At 48.3% G+C, this 20742-nt stretch overlaps 1 protein-coding gene across 6 annotated transcripts in view; it reads left to right on the top strand.

Annotated features, from left to right (window-relative positions):
* Positions 1 to 20742, top strand: part of TRMT1L (tRNA methyltransferase 1L) — a 358814-nt gene that overhangs the window by 228182 nt on the left and 109890 nt on the right. For all 6 annotated transcript variants that reach the window (XM_077459512.1, XM_077459511.1, XM_077459507.1 and 3 more), the window contains 2 exons: positions 1932 to 2144; positions 2225 to 2415. In XM_077459512.1, the coding sequence (XP_077315638.1) occupies positions 1932 to 2144; positions 2225 to 2415 (404 nt within the window). The remainder of the gene's footprint in view (positions 1 to 1931; positions 2145 to 2224; positions 2416 to 20742) is intronic.

Raw genomic sequence — 20742 nt, 5'->3', positions numbered from 1 at the left:
CAAAGTTCTACAAGGTAGATGTCAGTGCATTGGCTGATGCCTGTTTTGGCCGCAAAGTTTTGCAGGCAGGTGTATAGTTGCAAATGCATATGCAATTTTTTTCCCTTTTTCCTGGTTTTTGGGTAAAAACACAGTACCTTTACGTTAATACACTGTTGCATTTGTTACCGCAGTTTTGGTAAAACCGTACAATCCTTTTCTCTATAATTCACCAACTGACACCTCTCCCGCCCCTCCTATTTTTCTTTGTTATACTGCTTGTTGACGTACTGAGGGCTGCATGGCAGGCTGGGGGGGGTTGTTACCTAAGGGACCGCCCCTTGGGCAGAACTAAACGTTCTGTGTTTTTCATAACATGTTATGCCTAGTCTTCTCCTAAAGGTGGCATAACAACCCAATGGCTAAGAGGGGAGCTGTGTCAGTCGGTGAATATAAGAGAAAAGGATTTTACGGTGAGTACAAAAAAATATATTTTTTGCCCTAGAGGACAGCTTAATAGGTTTTACCATTTTCATGTTAGTGTTTGCTTAAAAAAAAAATATATAGTTAAACTGCATTGGGTGGCTATTCCAGCACAGTCCCACCGGATGAGAAGGAAAAATGCCTTGTATCCTATGTGCCTGGTTTACACCAACACTGTGGTGTGCGAGCGGTGTGTGGTGAAAAAAAGTACAGCAGGTGGTACTTTTTTTTTTTTTTTTTCCAACACGGTGCAGTAGAAGACAATCCATTGTGACCAATACAGTCTAATGAAAAGTGACTGTGTGACATCTCAATAAAGTTAGTTAGAAAGAAGAAGAAAAAAAAAGGAATAATGTGATGCTGCACTGCACCACACACCTGATATTGCATTGTAATGCAGAGACTGGTGTGAACAAGCCCTGAGTCCTGCAGTTTAATGTAAAAGGCATAAGGAAATAACATGTACCCATTCACACATGAACAAGCATGAATCCAGCCTAAACTAAAAGACTGGTTCAGTTGACAGGAGGTTAGATTATTATTGTCTTAACAGTAGAGAAGTTTCTAGTTACACAATATGACTATTTGTTTCAATCCAGTATCTGTGCTACAAGCATGCCCAAGCTACTGAGTTTGCTTGGCTCTTTCCATCTAGATACTACTGGCACACAAAATATTTGCATAATGGTTTGTATTAACAGTACTACAAATTGTATTGCACTGAATCAAATTCACTATACATTTCCATTTAAGAGTAACTCTAGTTTTGTTGAGAAAAAAACCATTGCAAGTATTTTGCCAAACTTTGTTGCAGATTCCTACCTGTTTCTGCTCCGAAGAAAAAGCTGTTCACTTTGTGTCTTTGGATACGGATTCTGAATGGGAGAGACTACTTCATTTTAATCAGCTGGTGCACTTTGTGTTCTGATGTGAAAATATTAAAGCCTGGAACACAAGTACCAAAAGTCAGTTGGTTCTGTAAGGACAGACTGATTTTTAGTATGTGTTCTGCTGTCTGTTCAACAGATGCCTAAGGCCCCATACACTATTAGATTTTCTGCAGATTTTTGTCTTCAGATTTACTAAAACCATGTAGTGCAAGGGCCTGCCTGATTGCATACAAATTGAAATTCTCAAGGTTTGACCTCATATTATGTTTTTGCTAAATCTGAAGTCAAAAATCTGCAGAAAATCTAATGTGTATAGCAGAAAAAAAACAGAAAAAAACCCAGAAAAAAACCCAGAAAAAAAAACTGAAAAAAAAACAATGTATACCCATCTTTACCCTTAGGGAGTATGCCACCAAAAATAAAGTTTCTGTTGCAAAGTTTGCTTAAAATCTATCTTATATCTTGCAGAGTGCAGTGCAGAATTCTTATCCCAAGCAAAAAAACTATAATATAGCCTGTGCTTTTTCCAAGAAAGTGGAGGTGCCCTTTTAAGTGTTTGCTGTTTTTTTGTTTCTGCAGACATTTGGACCCCTTTGGGACATCTGTGAATTATTTGGATGCAGCATTTCGAAATCTCAGAAACCTGGGTATTGTATCTGTGACCTCAACTGATACCGGATCTCTGTATGCCAAATCTGTGCATGTCGCAAAACGCCACTATGGTTGCAACATCATTAGGACAGAATACTTCAAAGAGCTGGCAGTGCGGATTGTCCTGGCTGCTATTGCCAGGTAGCCCAACTAGATGTTTTACTGCTTTACATTGTTTTTCAGACTATGTAATTATATATTTGATTCTTTGTTTTTCATAGGGCGGCTGCTCGCTGTAATAAAGGCATTGAGGTTCTGCTCTCGGTCGCTTTGGAGCATTTTGTTCTCGTCATAGTGCGGGTTCGAAGAGGTCCTTCACTAGCTGATGAGAGTCTAAAAATGATCAGTAACCTTATTCATTGCCATTGGTGTGAAGAAAGAATCTTCCAAAAGGAAGGAACTATGCTTGAAGGTAAGTGATACAGTCTAGAAATAATTTTTCTTTTATTGGTGAACATAAAGCTGGGTGTACACACATCGAAATGACCCAGCTGAATTTTGATCCATGTATAGCTCTGTCTGTTCAACAAACACCGGTTGTTTATAGTTTCATAGTTTCATAGTTAGTAAGGTTGAATAAAGACACCAGTCCATCCAGTTCAACCTGAGTGAGTGTCTACCCCTATCTCTGTACATTGCACTCTCACATTGGTCCCTACCCTCAAGGAGCCCACAATCTAAGGTCCCCATTCATATACTAAGGCCAATTTTGGTCAGAGGCCAATTAACCTACCTGCATGTCTTTGGAATGTGGGAGGAAACCGGAGTACCCGGAGGAAACCCACGCAGGCACAGGGAGAACATGCAAACTCCAGGCAGGTAGTGTCGTGGTTGGGATTTGAACCAGCGACCCTTTTACTGCTAGGTGAGAGTGCTAACCACTACACCACTGTGCCGCCCTTGTTAGACCGGCTTCTGTCAAGCGGTCCTGCTGGAAGACCAGTATTCAATCAGCCACTGCAGCACTGATCAGTACATTCTGTCAGGAGCAAGGTGCTCAGGGGGGAAGATGCCTGCATCCACATTGCTTGTGCAGATGCAGGGATCTGTGAATTTTCTTTGTTCATTCCCCTGGCTGAATGAAAATAAAACTCTGTGTATACCCAACAGATTTCACATGCTGCTTCACAATCGCATCTTTGGTGCTGACTCGGCTTGTCTGCACTGAAACAATCAATTCTACCAACAACAGGAATGCCTCACACCAAGCAAAATAATCTTCCTTTATTAACCATTTCAGCCCCGGAAGATTTGGCTGCTGATTGACCAGGCCTTTTTTTGCGATTCGGCACTGCGCCCCTTTAACTGACAATTGTACGGTCGTGCGACGACGTACCCAAACAAATAGAGCTTTCTTTTGGTGGTATTTAATTGCCTCTGCGGTTTTTATTTTTTGCGCTGCAAACAAGAGCGACAATTTTGAAAAAAAAAAACCACTATCTTTTACTTTTTGCTATAATAAATATCGCACATTTTTTATAAAATAAAATGTTTTCCTCAGTTTAGGTCGATATGTATTCTTCTACATACTTTTGGTTAAAAAAAATTGCAATAAGCGTATATTGTTTTTTTATTACTAGTAATGGTGTCGATCTGCGATTTTTATTGGGACTGAAACATTATGTCGGACACTTTTGACATATTTTTGAAACCATTGACAATTATACAGCGATCAGTGCTATAAAAATGCACTGATTACTGTGTAAATGTCACTGGCAGAAAAGGCATTAACACTAGGGAGCAATCAAGTTGTTAACTGTGTTCCCTATGTGTGTTTCTAACTGTGGGGGGATGGGACTGTCTAGGAGGAGAGAGAGATCGATGTTCATGGATAGTATGAACACACGATCTGTCTCCTCTCCCCTGAAAGAACCGGGATCTGTGTGTTTACACACACAGATCCCGGTTCTCGCTCTGCCACGAGCGATTGCGGGAGCCCAGTGGTCATCACACCAGCCGGGCACTCGCATCGGCTCCGGGCACACGCCTCCGCCCACGCCCCTAGTGGCCAAACTGCGGTGGCTGGTAGGCGAGAGGTAAAAATAGCCAGCAAATATATGTTCTATTTTGACATGTTTTACACTAGGCAAACCATTTTCTCCAAGCCACTATCCATACACCATTATGTAGAGGCAATTGTATCACATAATCTTTAACCACTTCCAACCTGAGAGATGTTTGATTAAAAATGTTAATTTGAATTGGGATATAAGTGTTTTAACCACTTCAGCTCCGGAAGGTTTAACCCACTTCCTGACCAGGCCATCATTTTGCGATACAGCACTGCATTCCTTTAACCACTTAAGCCCCGGACCAATTGTCAGCCTAAGGACCAGAGGTTTTTTTACAATTTCGCACTGCTTTAACTGGCAATTGCGCGGTCATGCAATGTTGTACCCAAATTAAATTGGCGTCCTTTTCTTCCCACAAATAGAGCTTTCTTTTGATGGTATTTGATTGCCTCTGCAATTTTTATTTTTTCCGATATAAATGGAAAAAGACTGAAAATTTTGAAGGAAAAAAAAAAAAGATTTTCTACTTTTTGTTATAAGAAAAATCGAATAAACAAAATTTTTGTCATACATTTAGGCCAAAATGTATTCAGCCACATGTCTTTAGTAAAAAAAAAAAAAAAAAAAGTCAATAAGCGTATATTTATTGGTTTGCGCAAAAGTTATAGTGTCTACAAACTAGAGTACATTTTCTGGAATTTACACAGCTTTTAATTTATGACTGCCTATCTAATTTCTTGAGGTGCTAAAATGGCAGGGCAGTACAAACCCCCCCAATGACCCCCCAAGGAAACTGCTGAGAGGCATGTTGAGCCCATTGAATATTTTTTTTTTTGTCCCAAGTAATTGTTTAAAATTTCACTTTATTTTATATTTTAAAACATACATTCAACAATTACCATACAGATTTTATCTCATTACAACATTTTCCCATTCAAACGAGAAAAAAAAAAAAAAAAATCCCGCACATATCAAAATATCAAAACCACCCCATTCAACCCCCTCTCCTCTCTTATATGAATCCCCCCAAGTTTCCCGAGGTACTCAATTCCTCCCATTTTTTGTCCCAAGTAATTGAATAATGACAAAAAAAAAGTTTACAAAAAGTTGTCACTAAATGATATATTGCTCACACATGCCATAGTTATATGTGGAATTGCACCCCAAAATATATTCTGCTTCTCCTGAGTACGGGGATACCACATGTGTGGGACTTTTTGGGAGCCTAGCTGCGTACGGCACCCCGAAAATCAATCACTGTCTTCAGGATTTCTTAGGGTGCAAATTTTTGATTTGACTCCTCACTACCTATCAAATTTTCGAAGGCCATAAAATGCCAAAATAGCACAACCCCCCCCCCCCCTGAAGAAAAAGCTATTTTTCCATCCGTCATCGGATCTGGTGACGATGGACACTGTGGTCCGTCGTCACCCGATCTCCCATAGCGGAGAGCAGCGCTGTGACAGGTCCGTCCCTGCGCAGTGTGCAGAGACGGACCTGTCATCTTCCTGCTCAGCAGAGATCACTCCAGCGATCCCCGCTGAGCAAGCGGATATCCACGGGGCGGATCAGCACTGATCCACCCTGTGTGAAAGGACCCTAAATAACTAACTGGCTAACCAGCGTCACCAGTGACACTTATACAGTGATCCCTGGTGAAAGGGTTAACTCTAGGGGCAATCAGGGGGTTAAAATCTTTATTAGGTTGTATATGGGGGTACCTAACGCTATAAAAACCTAGCGGTGAACCTGAAAAATTACTAGCTACCTAGCGGCACCAGTGACACTAATGCAGCGATCAGAAAAATTATCGCTTAGTGACACTGGCAAAAGGAGGTGAAAGGGTTACCTGGGGGGCAATCAAGGGGTTAAACCTTTATTGGGGGGGGGGGTGGGGGGCTACCCTGGACCTAACACTAACTGCCCTGACACTTTTTACAGTCACAACTGACACTAAATGCAGTGATAAGTAAATAAATGATCACTGCAGTCAGTGACATTGTGACTGGGGGGGGGGGTGATCAGGGGGTGACTGGGGGTGAAAGTGTGCCTATGTGTATCTACATGTGAGTGTAGTGTTGGTGCACTTACTATGATGTCTTCTCTCCTCGCTTCCTCCTGCCTGTGTTTACACTACACAGGCAGGGGAAGCTTCTCATTCGCCAGGAGCGATCGTGAGGGGATGGCCAGAAACAAACGGCCATCTCCTCATCCCGGATCGCTCCTGAAGCGAAACGGACCGCCGCAGCCAGCGGGAGGGGGTCCGATCAGACCCCCCCCACCCGCTGGAAGGCAGGCACGTACGGGTACGTGATTGTGACTGTCCGTGCCTTTGTGCCGACGTATATTTACATGCGGCAGTCCTTAAGTGGTTAATCACTTCCTGCAAACTGCCATACCCGTGAATCGGTAGGAGGAAGTGGATATATCGGGGTATACCCTGGTACCGGTAAGAGGTCAGCTATCTGGTGATAACGGGCGATCCAGTTCAGCAGCCGCCCGGCCGTTATCTCAGGCAGCGGGAGGGGACGTGGTTCTCCCTCCCTCTTCCCGCTGCCTTCTGTCTTTCTTCCCGGGCCTCCCATCCCACAGGGAGACCCGAGCCACCATCGGCCAGCTAGGCTGTGATCCGAACGATGTAAAATCCCAGAAACATCCCTTTGTTTACTCCTCTGCCAATGGCGCCAATTAAAAAAAAGAGGCAGTATTTGGAAACGCAGATTTTGGCGATCTGAATACTTTGAAGTGCAAAGGAGGGATTTGGGTTCTTTTGGACCCCCGATCCCTCCATAAAGAGTACCTGTCACTGCCTATTATTGTCACAAGGGGTGTTTACATTCCTTGTGACCACAATAAAAGTGATAAGATTTTATTTTATTAATTTTATTTAAAGGGACAGTGTTAAAAAAAAAAAAAAAAACTTTTTTTTTAAAGTGCCTCGCGTAGCAAAGAAAACAAATACACAAGTTGTGCCCTAAATGTAAATGGTGTTCAAGTCACACATGTGTGATATCGCCACGATCGTCGGAGTGTGAGCAATAATTCTAGCAAAACACCTTCTCTAACTCTAACCTGGTAACCGTTATACATTTTTAAGTACCGTTGTTTATTGCCATTTCACGAGTGTGTGCAATTTTCAACCATAACGGGTTTGGTATCTATGTACCCGGCGTACCATCCTCTTTCACAATATACAAAAACATTGAGCTAACTTTACTGTTTGATTTTAGTTTTTTTAATTCAGTGAAGTGTATTTTTACTTGCTTTTGAGAGACTGCTGTGTAAATACTGCGTGTGACATAAAATATTGCAACGGCCACCATTTTATTCTCCAGAGTCTTTGCAAAAAAAATATGTTTCGGGGTTCTAAGTAATTTTCTATCAAAAACTACTGATTTTAACTTGTACACGAATGTCAAAAATAGGCTTGATCTTGAGTGGTTAACTGACAATTGCACGGTCATGTGACGCTGTACCTAAATAAAATTGATGTCCTTTTTTCTCTTATATTGCCGACCGACACAGCTCCTCTCTGTAAAAAAAATGGGTTTGTTAGCCTGCCACTAGGAGAACTAGGCAAAATTGTAACACAATACACAGAACTGTCAGTACCGCCCAGGGGGCGGACCCTGTGCTAACAACCCTCCCTGCTGCCCCAGCAGACTCCGTTTTATTTTGCCTAGTGAAGGAGAATGACCTAGGAACCCTGCGGGCCCTTTGGTCCATTTTTTTGATGCAGGATTTATACTTTTTAGCAAGATTTAGGATCCTGGGATCTTCTATGAACTGCCGGCTGGGTGACAGGCTGGTTGAGTTATCCTTGTAGTCCCCCCCTAGTCCGGCCATCTAGCGTGTGCAGGTCGCAGCTAAGGCTCGGCAGGCCACGACATACCTCAGCTCCAGAGGTGGTCGGTGAGATTCAATGCTCCGGGGTATACATATGACTGGGCTACTGATGTCTGGATCACAGTATACTGGGCCAGCAGCCACCCTGTAACTGCGCAGGAGTGGGTCTGTGATGGAATGTCTCCCAGCTCTTCAGGACTGGTAAGTACGGCTCTCCCTCGAAGGGTTGAGCAGCTGGGCATTCCCTGGGAGGTCGATTCGGGGGCCACCTCACCTCCTTCTCTTCTCTCCCATGTCCCTATCTTCCCTCCTCCACCCCCCGGGGGGGGGTGCATGTTCTGCAGGCGGTGTGTGTCTGGGGATCGCTGGGGGTCTCACCTGTAGGGGGTCTGTGCGGCTAGCGATGGTCCTGGTCCCGGTGTGGGGGGTCCCAAAAGGTGTCTATGGATGTATTTTTGCTGCTTGAAGGCAGCGCTGTTCTGGGATTTTTCTTGTCACTGCATGGCGCTGTCCGGTGGCCATTTTGGCTGAGGGTAGAGCAGGTTCCCTTTGTGAGCCTCAGCAGCCATTTTCTATGGAATTTTCCTATTAGTTGCATTGGCGGCCATTTTTTGGAAGCTCGAACATTCTTTTCACTGCAGTTCTCTTGTGACAGCATGCCATGTGCTATCACATGCTGTTTTCTGTGTCCACTGTGTATACAGGATACTGAATGGCCATTCCCTAAACGCTGGTGCAAGTTGTGCAGATCGTTACACCGCTCTGTTCTACAGCTGCTGCCGACACAGTTTCTTCACTCTGCAACTCAGTAACCTCCTGGAGACTACAGGCATGGCTAGTAACCATCACAGAACGCCCCAGAGTGGTGAGTCTGGCGCTAGGAACCCCCCCCCCCCCAGGCGGCGGTAGCAGGAGGGAGGGACCTTCACTGTCCCAAGTCCCCTTTCAGGTGGCAGGTAGGGTAGGGTCAGCATGGCTTCAGAAACTGGTGTTTCTTCCCCCAAAATCCAGGCTATTGCAAACGGGTCACCTGCGGATAGCGCTGTGCCCATGGACACCCTGACGGCGGTCCTTAACTCTCTTGTTGCAAAAATAGAGGTGGTGTGTGGAAGGAAAGGTGCGCGTAAAAGGCCCCTAAAAGGCGTAAAAAGCCCGACAGGACGTCCACGGACGGTCAGAAGCATCCCTGGAACCGCAAGTATAACAAGCCTGCGAACAAAAATGCTACCGGATGAAGGTTTGCCCCACCCACATCTCGGGTGGAGGGTCACCTTCGGGAGTTTGCAGCCCGGTGGACCTCCCGGTTATCCGAAAAATGGGTCTGCGACCTGATTTCCACAGGCTACAAGATAATGTCTCTCTTGGCTGCCAAACAGATTCTTCCCCTCCAGCATACATGCATCCCCGGTTTGCCAGGAGGCCCTGTTAGGGGCGGTGAGCGACTTGCTGAATCAGGGGGTGATTGTACCAGTTCCGGAATCGGAACGCTTTCAGGGGTTCTACTCAAATCTGTGGTTCCCAAGAAGGAAGGGGTACATCCGATCGTGGACTTAAAAGACCTTAATCACTTTGTAAAAGTGCAGAGGTTCAGAATGGAATCGGTTCGCTCAGTAGTCGCTGCACTCTATCAAGGGGACTCCCTGGCATCCTTAGACATCCAGGATGCGTACCTGCACATACCCATATGCCTTCGGCATCAAAAATTTCTCAGTTTGGCAGTCGGGGAAGCCCACTACGAATTTGTGGCTCTTCCCTTTGGCCTGGCATCAGCCCCCCGAGGTTTTACCAAAGTACTGGCTCCAGTATTGGCGTTGCTGCGACAACGCGTGATCGCGATCATGGGCTACCTGGACGATCTCCTGAGAGCATCTTCCGCCTCAGAATTAGAGTAGGATGTGGCGATCACCATGCAGACCCTGCAAGAATTTGGGTGGCTGTTGAACCTAAAGAAGTCGGTGATTGTGCCGACCCAGCGTCTGGAGTACCTAGGTTTGCTGTTGGACCCCAGAGAAGTGAGAGTTTTTCTCCCTTCAGACAAATTGCAGACTCTCAGATCTGCGGTCAAACTACTGATGAACCGCAAGTGGTCGTCGCTCTGCTTTTGCATGCGAGTACTGGGTAGCCTCCTTCGAGGCAGTACCTTATGCCCAGTTCCACACCAGAATTCTGCAGAAGGAGATCTTGAAAAAATGAGACAAATCTCTGTTGTCCCTGGATCGGCAGATCCAGGTGAGCCAGCCAGTCAGGGACTCCCTGATCTGGTGGTTGAGGTACGCAGTGATTCAGTCCGGAAAATCGTTCCTTCCTCTGAAATGGATGGTGATCACTACGGACGTCAGTCTATCCGGCTGGGGTGGAGTGATGGGGATTCAGTCGGCTCAGGGCCTCTGGTTGACGGAAGAATCCAAGTTGCTGATCAATCTGCTCGAATTGAGAGCGTTCAGGCTGTGTCTCCACACATGGTTGATGTGTCTTCAGGGGCGTCCGACCAGGATGCAGTCAGACAACACCACGGCTGTGGCGTACATAATCGCCAAGGGGGAACAAGAAGCGCAGCCGCTGCTCGGGAGGTTGCTCACATACTTCGGTGGGCAGAGCGACACCTTCCAGCCCTGTCGGCCATTTACATCCTGGGGGTGGAAAATTGGTAGGCGGACTATCTGAGTCGACAGATGCTAGACCCAGGAGAATGGGCATTGCATCCGGAGATATTCAGGCTGCTGTGCCTGAAGTAGGGCATACCAGATGTGGATCTATTGGCCTCCCGTCTCAACTGGAAGGTACCAAGATTCGTGTCCAGGACAAGATTTCCGTGGCCAGACGTGCTGGTGGCTCCGTGGTATCAGTACCAGCTGATCTACGCTTTTCCTCCACTGAAACTGTTGCCTCGTCTGCTTCGCAGAGTTAAAGCAGAGAGGATTCCAGTAATACTGGACCGCCTATCTCAAGGTCCAATCTTTCACCCTGCTTTACCATCGCTGGCTTTAACGGCATGTCTATTGAGAGCCAGGTGCTGAGGAACCGGGGTCTGTCGGACTCGGTGATTGCAACTATGTTGAGGGCACAGAAATCTTCACGGAAGATATACCATCCTACCTGGAAGGCTTACATCTCCATGTGTGAGGCGACAGGATGGCATCCGCGCTCCTTTTCTATATCCAGGATCCTGCTGTTTCCTCAGCAAGTAGTAGACCAGAAGTTGGCTTTAAGCACCATTAAGGGACAAATTTCAGCCTTGGCTGTCTTTTTTTCAGCGACCCCTGGCGTCTCATTAGTGAGTACCTTTGTTCAGGGGGTACGACATGTAGTTCCTCCGGCGCGTCCACCGTTACCTCCGTGGGACTTGAACCTGGTGGTGTTGGCGCTTCAAAAGCCGCCGATTGAGAATATCAGGGAGATTCCCTTATTGACCCTTTCACAGAAGGTGGTTTTCCTAGTAGCCATAACATCGGCCAGGAGGGTTTCGGAATTGGCAGCCTTGTCCTGCAAGTCGACTTATCTGGTCATCCACAGGGATAAGGTGGTGTTGCGTCCGCAACCGTCCTTAATACCTAAGGTGGTCTCGGCCTTTCATATCAATGAGGACATTGTGTTGACATCGTTGTGTCCTAAGACGAAGCACCCCAAAGAGGTGGCCCTTCACGCTCTCAACGTGGTTAGGGCTCTAAAAGTGTATTTGTCTGCCGCAGCTCCCTTTCGGAAGTCAGACTCGCTGTTTGTTTCGATGGCTGGTCCAAAGAAGGGTATGACAGTCTCATCTGCCACCATTTCTAGGTGGATCAGACAGATTGTAGTACAAGCCTACGCCTTGAAGGGGCAGGTGCCCCCCTTTCTGGTCACGGCCCACTCTACAAGGGCAATCGGAACGTCTTGGGCCTTCCGTACCCAAGCGTCGGTCGTTCAGGTGTGTAAAGCGGCGACCTGGTCGTCTGTCCATACGTTTACCAAGTTTTACAAGGTAGATGTCAGTGCATCGGCTGATGCCTGTTTTGGCTGCAAGGTTTTGCAGACGGCCGTGTAGTTGCAATTGAGATTTCTCATATCGTCTTCCAGGACAGCCTTTGAGATATAGGGCTCCTCCCTCCGGGACAGGAAACACGTCAAGCCAATTAAATAAAAGGTGTGGTCCTCCAGGCCCTCCTCAGTTTTTGTGTTTCCTGCTGGACGGGAAGGAGCACGTTTTGGAACTGGTAAGGGGAGCTCCTTCTCAGGGGTTTTGCCTGGGGAGAGCACCTTGATGGACCTGACCCTTAGCACCCCTCGGTCCGTACGAAGGGAGGAGAGGGTAGCTTTCAGTCCCCGCTGCCATTTAAAACGTTCGGAGAGAACGGGACCCCGATGCGCGGCAATCTCCCCCTCGGAGCGCTAACCGCTAGTACCTGTCGGTCGGATGGCGGCGGGAGACGTTCGTTCCACCGACCGGCGTCCGGGTACTGTGAGCGGTGCGTTCGTAAGGAACGCACGGCGTCGGGCGGAGACTTTGCGTTCTGGCGTACGGAAGTGGGAGAGACGCACTTCCGCCGGATTCGCGTCATCAGGGGCGCCGCAGGACCTGTTCCAGTCCTTTGGGCGCGGCGGTGTGACTACAGGGTTGCCTGGAGCGGTGTGAAGGCTCAGAGAGACTGAGTGAGACACAGGAACCATGGAGAGTGCAGCTGTGCAGGTGGACTCTGGTTCAACAGGCTCCAGTACCTCTCAGGTAAGCTTGGTGAGGGCAGACCAGGACTTACACTGGGGGGTGGGGGGTCACTCTGACCCGTAGTACCTTCCCGGGGTGGAGAACCTGCTGGTGAAGGGGGGCACTTCCTAGACAGACCCTAGAAGCACAGTGGTGTGGTCAGGGGTGGTATTTTAATGGGACCCTGTTTTTCTTTGTTTTTAGGTTAAACAGGACAGAGCCCAGATACCTTTGCCCAGAAGGAAATGTGCCGTGTGTGGGGCTAAGTTAGGCACCGGTTGGGAGAAGCCGCTTTGCCCGGATTGTGTTAGTAGCCTGGTGAAAGAGGACTCAGTGGCAGCTTGTCACAATGTTTTAACATCTGTAAAGGATGAGATTGCATCCACCTTCCAATCTTTCAAAAACATGATGGATAGGATGCAGGGTCCCTCTGTCCCTTTACCCAGGGCCGTGAGTATGCCTTCCTTATCCGAACCAAGTCAGGAGGAGGAGGTGGATAGGGAGAGGTTACCCAGGTCATTAGCCTCCTCTAGGACAGAGTCTACTTCTGAATCTGAGGGGGAGGAAGAGGCCATTAGATCAGCCAGATACAAGCTGTCTTTGGATGATGTGGGTGACCTCCTCAAGGCTATATATGACACTTTGGAGATCAGGGAAGAACAGGTCCAGCTTTCAAAACACGACATGATGTATCAAGGGTCTAGTGTAATGAAAGACAGGGTATTCCCCGTCCATAAGTCGCTAGTGGAGGCGATTCTGCTGGAGTGGGAACAACCGGAAAAAAGGCCTTTTTTTTTTTTTCAGGTAGCCTTAGAAGGAGGTTCCCTTTTGAGTCGGATGCGGTGCATCCCTGGAACAAGGTTCCCAAATTAGATGCTCCCTTGGCTAAAGTCTCTAAGAAGACAGATTTGGCCTTTGATGATATGGGTTCACTCAGGGACCCTATGGATAAGAGGGGAGATGTGCTGCTTAAGAGAGCCTGGGATGCCTCTTCCATCGGGCTTAAACCGGCCCTAGCAGCTACCTGTGTGGCCAGAAACTTGGAGTGTTGGCTTACACAGTTACAATCGCATATTTCTGCGGGTACTTCTAGGCAACAGCTGTTGAAGTCCTTTCCGCTACTGTTCAAGGCTGTGGGCTTTTTAGCTGATGCCTCTGCAGAATCAGTCAAACTGGCTGCTAGATCTGCAGCACTAGTGAACGCTGCCAGAAGGGCCGTTTGGCTTAAAACCTGGTCAGGAGACACAGCTTCAAAATTGAAGTTATGTGGATTACCCTTTTCAGGGGATCATTTGTTCGGGCCCGGCCTGCAAGAGGCGTTAGAGCGCACGCAGGATAGGAAGAAAGCTTTCCCAGAAAGGAAAAAGAGACCTGAAGGGAAGCGCCTTTTTTGAAGCCCCAGGCAGCAGAACCTGCAGGAAAGGGAGGTTCGCCCCAAAAAGCATTGGACAGGTCACAAGGGAAGAGGCAGAGGAGGAATCTTATTCAATCCTCCTCAACCCTCCCCTAAAACCCAGTGACTCCTGCGTCCCGGTGGGAGGAAGACTGGGGAAGTTCCTCCCACAGTGGGAAGCTTCAACCGAAAGTCCGTTCATTCGAGATGTAATAAGGAACGGCTACAGGTTGGAGTTTGGTTCAGTTCCCCTCCCAAATTTTCAAGTAACAAGGTTACCAAGGGACCAAGAGAAAGCAGAGGCTTTGGCTCTTCTTCTGGGGGATCTGGTGGACCAAGAAGTAATGGTGCAGGTGCCTCAGGAGGAGCGAGGCTTGGGGGTTTACTCCCACGTATTCGTGGTAAAGAAACCTTCGGGGAAGTTCAGGTTAATACTGAATCTCCGCCCCCTGAACAGATTTATAAAATACAAGCGGTTCCGGATGGAGTCAATCTTCTCGGTAACCAAGTTCCTGTTTCAGGGCTGTCACATGGCCACAGTGGATCTCAGGGATGCATATTTGCATATCCCGATTCATCTGGAATCTCAGAGGTTTCTCAGGTTGGCGGTGAGGTTGAACACTGGTGTGTTACACCTCCAGTTTCGAGCTCTCCCCTTCGGGCTCTCAGCCTCACCAAGAATCTTTACAAAGGTTCTGGCAGAGGCACTGGCCCCATTAAGGCTCAAGGCTATAACAGTGATCCCATATCTGGACGATCTACTGTTCATAGCCCAGTCGGCCCAACAACTGCAGAGGGACATACAGGAGGCCTTGGTTTTCCTGCGCTCACTGGGGTGGCTGATAAACCAGGAAAAATCCCAGCTGACCCCCTCACAGGAGGTCCTGTATTTAGGATACAGGATTTCTTCGGTGAAAATGAGGGTATTTCTTCTGGAGGAGAAGATCTGCAAGCTAGAGCAGGCGGTAGCCCAGCTTCAATCTGGTCGGGAAGCCCAGGTCAGGGAGGTTATGAGAGTCCTGGGGTTGATGACATCATGCTTTCCAGCGGTGGCCTGGGCAAGGCATCATCAGCGTCCTTTACAGAGACTCATGCTCCATTATTGGGATGGCAGGCAGGAGAGCCTGGATCAGGTTATGCCCCTATCCTCGGCAGTCAGGAGGTCTCTTTGGTGGTGGCGGGCCCAGGTCAACCTAGACAGGGCTCTTCCCTGGTCCCCACAAGCTACGGTGGTGGTCACGACCGATGCCAGTGCGCTAGGTTGGGGTGCCCACCTAGAGGGAACCTTAGCCCAGGGTTCCTGGTCGGACCTAGAGACAGGTCGTTCCTCAAACCAGAAGGAACTTCTGGCAGTTTGGAAGGCTATTGAAACCTTCCAGTCCCAGTTACATGGCAGGGATCTGCAGGTTCGCTCAGACAATGTGGCAGCAGTAGCCTACCTGAACAAGCAAGGGGGAACTAGAAGCCCTGCACTCCAGGTAATTGCGGACAGAATCTTCTGCTGGGCAGAGAAGAACTTGTCCTCAATATCAGCCATTCACCTAAAGGGAACGCAGAATTTACTGGCCGACTTTCTCAGTCGCCAGAAGATAGGTCAGGACGAGTGGTCCCTCAACAAGGAAGTGTTCGAGGAGATTGTGTCATGCTGGGGAAGGCCAGAAATAGACCTATTTGCAACAGAAGGCAACAGGAAGGTGACGCAATTTTTTTCGGTTCACCCACAGGATCGGGCCAGGGGGATAGACGCCCTTGCCAATCCATGGCTGTTCGGCCTGTGTTATGCCTTTCCTCCCGTAAGGATGGTGGCGGAGGTCCTGCAGAAGTTCCGCTCGGAGACTACGGACCTCATTTTAGTAGCTCCTTTTTGGCCAAGGAGACCCTGGTTGGCCAGCATAAAGAAATTGGCCGTCCATCCTCCGCTGTTTCTGCCAGTCAGGGAGGACTTACTTTCCCAGGGGCCGATCCTGTGCCCTCAGATAGAGAGGCTCAAGCTTGCGGCCTGGTATCTGAGGAACAAATCTTAAGGTCACAGGGTTTCTCAGAAAGAGTGATTAAGACCTTGTTAGAATGCCGTAAACCAGTTACTAGGGCAATTTACGCCAAGGTAGGAAAGAGGTTTAATTCCTGGTTGCGAGAACAGGGAATTGCAAGCCCCGGGGTCCCGGCAGTCCTGGACTTTCTACAAGCAGGGGTAGAGCTGGGCCTATCTATCAGCACTCTAAAGGTACAGGTGGCGGCCTTAAGCGTTTTCCTTCAGTCCTCCCTTCAGCAGAATCCATTTGTCAGGAACTTCTTCAAGGCTCTATCTAGATCCAGGCCTGTGAGAATGAAGTCCTGTCCTACTTGGGATTTGGCCTTGGTTCTTAGGGCTTTGACCCAAGATCCATTTGAACCATTAGAGGGAGCATCACTTAAGTGGATGGTACTAAAGACTGTGTTTTTGATAGCGATCACGTCAGCTAGAAGGATCAGTGATCTGCAGGCGCTCTCGGTCAGAAAGCCATTTCTGTTAATCTTAGAAGACAGGGTAGTACTTAAGACTGACCCTAGTTTTCTTCCTAAAGTGGTGTCCACTTTTCATAGGACACAGGATATTATTTTGCCAACTTTTTTCTCAACCTCAGACGAGGACGAGGCGAGATCTTTAAGTTTGTTAGACGTCAGGAGAAGTCTATTAATTTTTTTAGAAGCCACTAGGGTCTTCAGGAAGTCAGACTCACTTTTTGTTAATTTTTCGGGCGCCCGCAAGGGCTGCAAGGCGTCCAAAGCGTCTATCGCCAGGTGGATACGAATGGCGATAGTTAAAGCCTATGAGTTAGAGGGGAAGCAGGCACCCTTAGTTAAGGCACACTCTACAAGGGCGGTTTCTGCATCATGGGCAGAGAGGGCTGGAGCCTCTCCGGAGGAGATCTGCAAAGCAGCAACGTGGTCCAGCTACTCAACGTTCGCAAGACATTACCGTCTGGATTTATGGTCTGATAAAGAGCAGACTTTTGGACGTAAGGTCCACCAGGCAGTGATCCCGCCCTGACAAGGTGAGCTCCTTGCTTATCATCTCAAAGGCTGTCCTGGAAGACGATATGAGAAAACCGGAGTTAGACTTACCGGTAACTCTTTTTCTAGGAGTCTTCCAGGACAGCCTGGCTTCCCACACAAAGTTGTTTAAATTGGACTAAGTGGTGAGGATGTGTATTAACGTGATTGTTAGTGTGTTATGTCTTTCAGAGCCTCCCGGCGGTTCTTGGAGTAAAACTGAGGAGGGCCTGGAGGACCACACCTTTTATTTAATTGGCTTGACGTGTTTCCTGTCCCGGAGGGAGGAGCCCTATATCTCAAAGGCTGTCCTGGAAGACTCCTAGAAAAAGAGTTACTGGTAAGTCTAACTCCGTTTTTTTTCCCTGTATTTTCGATAAAAACACAGTACTGTTTGTTAATGCACTGTTGCATTACTTCCACAAAAAGGTTGCGGTGTTGGGGATCTCTCCTGTTGAGAATACCCGGTTATATGGCGGTGTGTTTTTTCTGTACACTGCTGTTTTTTTTGTGGGTTTAGTTTCACTAGTTCCCACTTGCCATGGTGGATGAAATTTTAGTGCTGTTTTTTTCCCACCCCTCGTTTGGCACTGCTTGGGGATGTCCCATTTAGTTACAGAGAGGAGGAGCTGTGTCGGTCGGTGAATATAAGAGAAAATAAGGATTTTACCTTGATTACAGAAATACTTTCTCTGTAATTCACTGACCGACACAGCACCCACCCCTCCTTTTCTCTACGTTATACTGCTTGTTGACGTACTGAGTCTGCTGGGGCAGCAGGGGGGGGTTGTTATCACAGTTCTGTGTATTGTGTTGCAATTTTGCCTAGTTCTCCTAGTGGCAGGCTAATAAACCCATTTAGTTACAGAGAGGAGCTGTGTCAGTCGGTAAATTACAGAGAAAAGGATTTTACGGTGAGTACAAAAATCCCGTTTTCCCAAGTTCGTCTTTCAGGACAGCCACCTTAGAGAGACCCTGGCTCCTCCCCTCTCAGGAAACACCGCCTTCAATTTCAAGATTTAAGCCTCGTCCTCCCTCTGCTCCTCAGTTATGGTGTTTCCTCCGGCGGGGAGACACCGCTAAGGAACCTTAGCTAAATCAGCTGGCGAAACTGAGGCTACGTATTTGAAACGGAGCTCTGACTCCGTTCGGCAGTCCGACTCTGTCGTACTGACCGTCTTACATGTACTCTATCTTCGCTTGGTGAAAGCAGGAAGTTTTAGAGGTTCACCCGTTCGTTCACCCAGGCGGGTGTTACGACGGGTTCGGCAGTCTGGGCGGCCAGAGAGCTGGCTTTTTGACTGACCGTCTTTTACATGTACCCTAATCTTCGCTTGGGGAAAGCAGGAAGTTTTAGAGGTTCTCCTGTTCGTTCGCCCAGGAGGGTGCTGCAACAGGGTAGGCAGTCCGGTCGGCTGGGGAGCTGGACCCTCGTACTGACCTTTTTTACACGCACTCTAAACTTCGCTTGGGGAAAGCAGGAAGTTTGGGGCGGTCCATCCCTTCGTTCGCCCAGGGGGGCGCTGCAACGAGACGTCCAAGGTCCCCCTGTGTTAGCAGTCGGCTTGGAGCTGGAGGCCGGACCGGATGACGGGCGACGTCAGTTCCGGTGGGGGCGGACTTCTTCGTTGTATCCGCGTCTTCCGGTTCCGGACGCGGCACGTGAAAGGGGACCGAGCGTTCGGCTGGTGCGGCCTCTCTTTCTGAAGTTGTACAGGCAGCTGTAGGAGGCACGTTCGCACCACTCTTCCTCAACAGGAGAATGTCTGAAGCAGAGGCTCCAAGAGCTCCTGGAGATAACAGCACCAGCCACTCAAAGGTAAGGGGAACCCTGGGGAGGTGTTCCCTTACATTATAACCAGTAGCTCCACTGGTGTTTTTTCCCCCTTGGTGGTCGGGGGGAAGGGCAGTGCGTCTGGGATCCTGGTGGTGGTTGATCCTGGGGGGGGCACTCCTGGTGGTCCTCTATGTAGCGCTGGTGTTTCTTTTTCTTTTTTAATTTTATGCTGCTCTCTCTTTTATTTCTGTCTTTCAGAAAGCCACAAGCAAGTCCCCCCATGGTTCTAGGAAGAAGTGTCCTTCATGTAGAGCCTCTATGGGGGATTCCTGGTCCAAGGCACTTTGCAGAGAGTGTATTGAAGGATTGGTTAGAGAGCAGGTAGCAGAACAGGGGGCAGATCTGGCGGCTTCTGTGAAGGAACTTTCTAATACTTTCCAGTCCTTCCAGACACTTTTTTCTAGTTTACAGTGGCCTCAGCCCCAGAGCACTCCTACACCAGCGCAGCAGAGTGTACCATCCAGCCCTTTGGATGTTCCTCCTGCAGGTGGAGAGAATCCAGGGGGTCCCAGAGAGGAAGCTGAGGAAGAGGTTGACAGTGTCGGCTCAGACTCCCAAGGGGAATCTGATGATGAGGGGTTGGATGGGGAATCCAGTAGAACCTCACGGTATAAGCTTTCCCTGGAGGAAGTGGATGAGCTCTTAGGAGCTATTCATACCACTTTAGGCATACAAGAGGAAAAGAAGGCACTGTCACTCCATGATCAGATGTACAAGGGCATGGGGGAACAGAAAAAACGGGTGTTCCCGGTGCATGACATCTTGATCGATGCCATCAAGAAGGAATGGCAGGATCCTGAGAGGAAACCTTTCTTTTCTGGGGCATTAAAACGAAGGTTTCCTTTTTCAGAAGAGGAGGCTCTCGTCTGGAATAAATCTCCCAGATTAGATGCTGCTTTTTCCCAGGTGTCCAGACACACTGATCTGGCCTTCGAGGACATGGGGGTACTTTCAAACCCTATGGATCGAAGGATGGATTCACTCCTAAAGAAAGCCTGGGATTCATCACAGGGGAATCTTAAACCGGCCATGGCAGCCACGGTGGTGGCTCGTAATATGGAGTATTGGCTTACCCAAATTAATGCGCACATTGAAGCAGGGACGGCAAAGGAGACCATTCTATCCTCCTTTCCCATGCTGCTTAAAGGGATAGCATACATTGCGGATGCTTCAGCTGAATCCGTGCGAATGTCTGCAAGGTCCTCGGCTCTGACCAACTCAGCTAGGAGGGCTTTATGGCTGAAGACCTGGCAGGGAGACAATGTGTCCAAAGCAAAGCTTTGTGGGATCCCCTTTACAGGAGACTTGCTGTTTGGGCCAGGTCTTGAAGCAGTGCTTGATCGCACGGCGGATAAGAAAAAGGCCTTTCCCGTTAAGAGGAAATTTGGGGAGCAGTCAAAGAAAAAGACTCATCCCCAGAAGAAGTTTGAAGCCCCTAGAACTAATCGGCAGAAGAAAAGTTGGGGGCTCAAGGGCAAAGGGCGCGGGGGAGCAATTTTTCGCCCTCCTGAACAGCCCAAAAAGTCCCAGTGACAGGGTCACAGTGGGAGGAAGGTTGGGGGCCTTCCTCCCACAGTGGGAGATGATCACCTCCAATCAGTTCGTGTTGGGGGTCATCAGAAGGGGTTACCGTTTGGAGTTTTCAGAACTCCCCCCTCTGAGACTCCTTGTCACCGAGCTGCCAAAATGTGCAGAAAAATCGTCTGCCCTTCTTTCCTCTCTGCAGGAGTTAGAGGAGCAAGAAGTGGTAGTACGGGTCCCAGCAGGAGAGACAGGCAGGGGCTTCTATTCCCACGTGTTTGTGGTTCGCAAGCCTTCGGGAAAGTTCAGGCTTATCCTGAACCTGAAGCCTCTGAATGTCTCAGTCACTTACAAAAGGTTTCGGATGGATTCAGTTTACTCGGTGAAAGCACTTCTTCCACCAAACTGTTTCATGGCAT

The sequence above is a fragment of the Lithobates pipiens genome, unplaced genomic scaffold, assembly GCF_037356315.1.
Source record: "Lithobates pipiens isolate NorthernLeopardFrog02 unplaced genomic scaffold, aLitPip1_a1.2 Scaffold_28, whole genome shotgun sequence".
In the NCBI taxonomy this organism is placed as follows: Eukaryota; Metazoa; Chordata; class Amphibia; order Anura; family Ranidae; genus Lithobates; species Lithobates pipiens.
The sequence above is the reverse complement of the archived record's forward strand: the minus strand, read 5'-3'. Positions and strand labels throughout refer to the sequence as shown.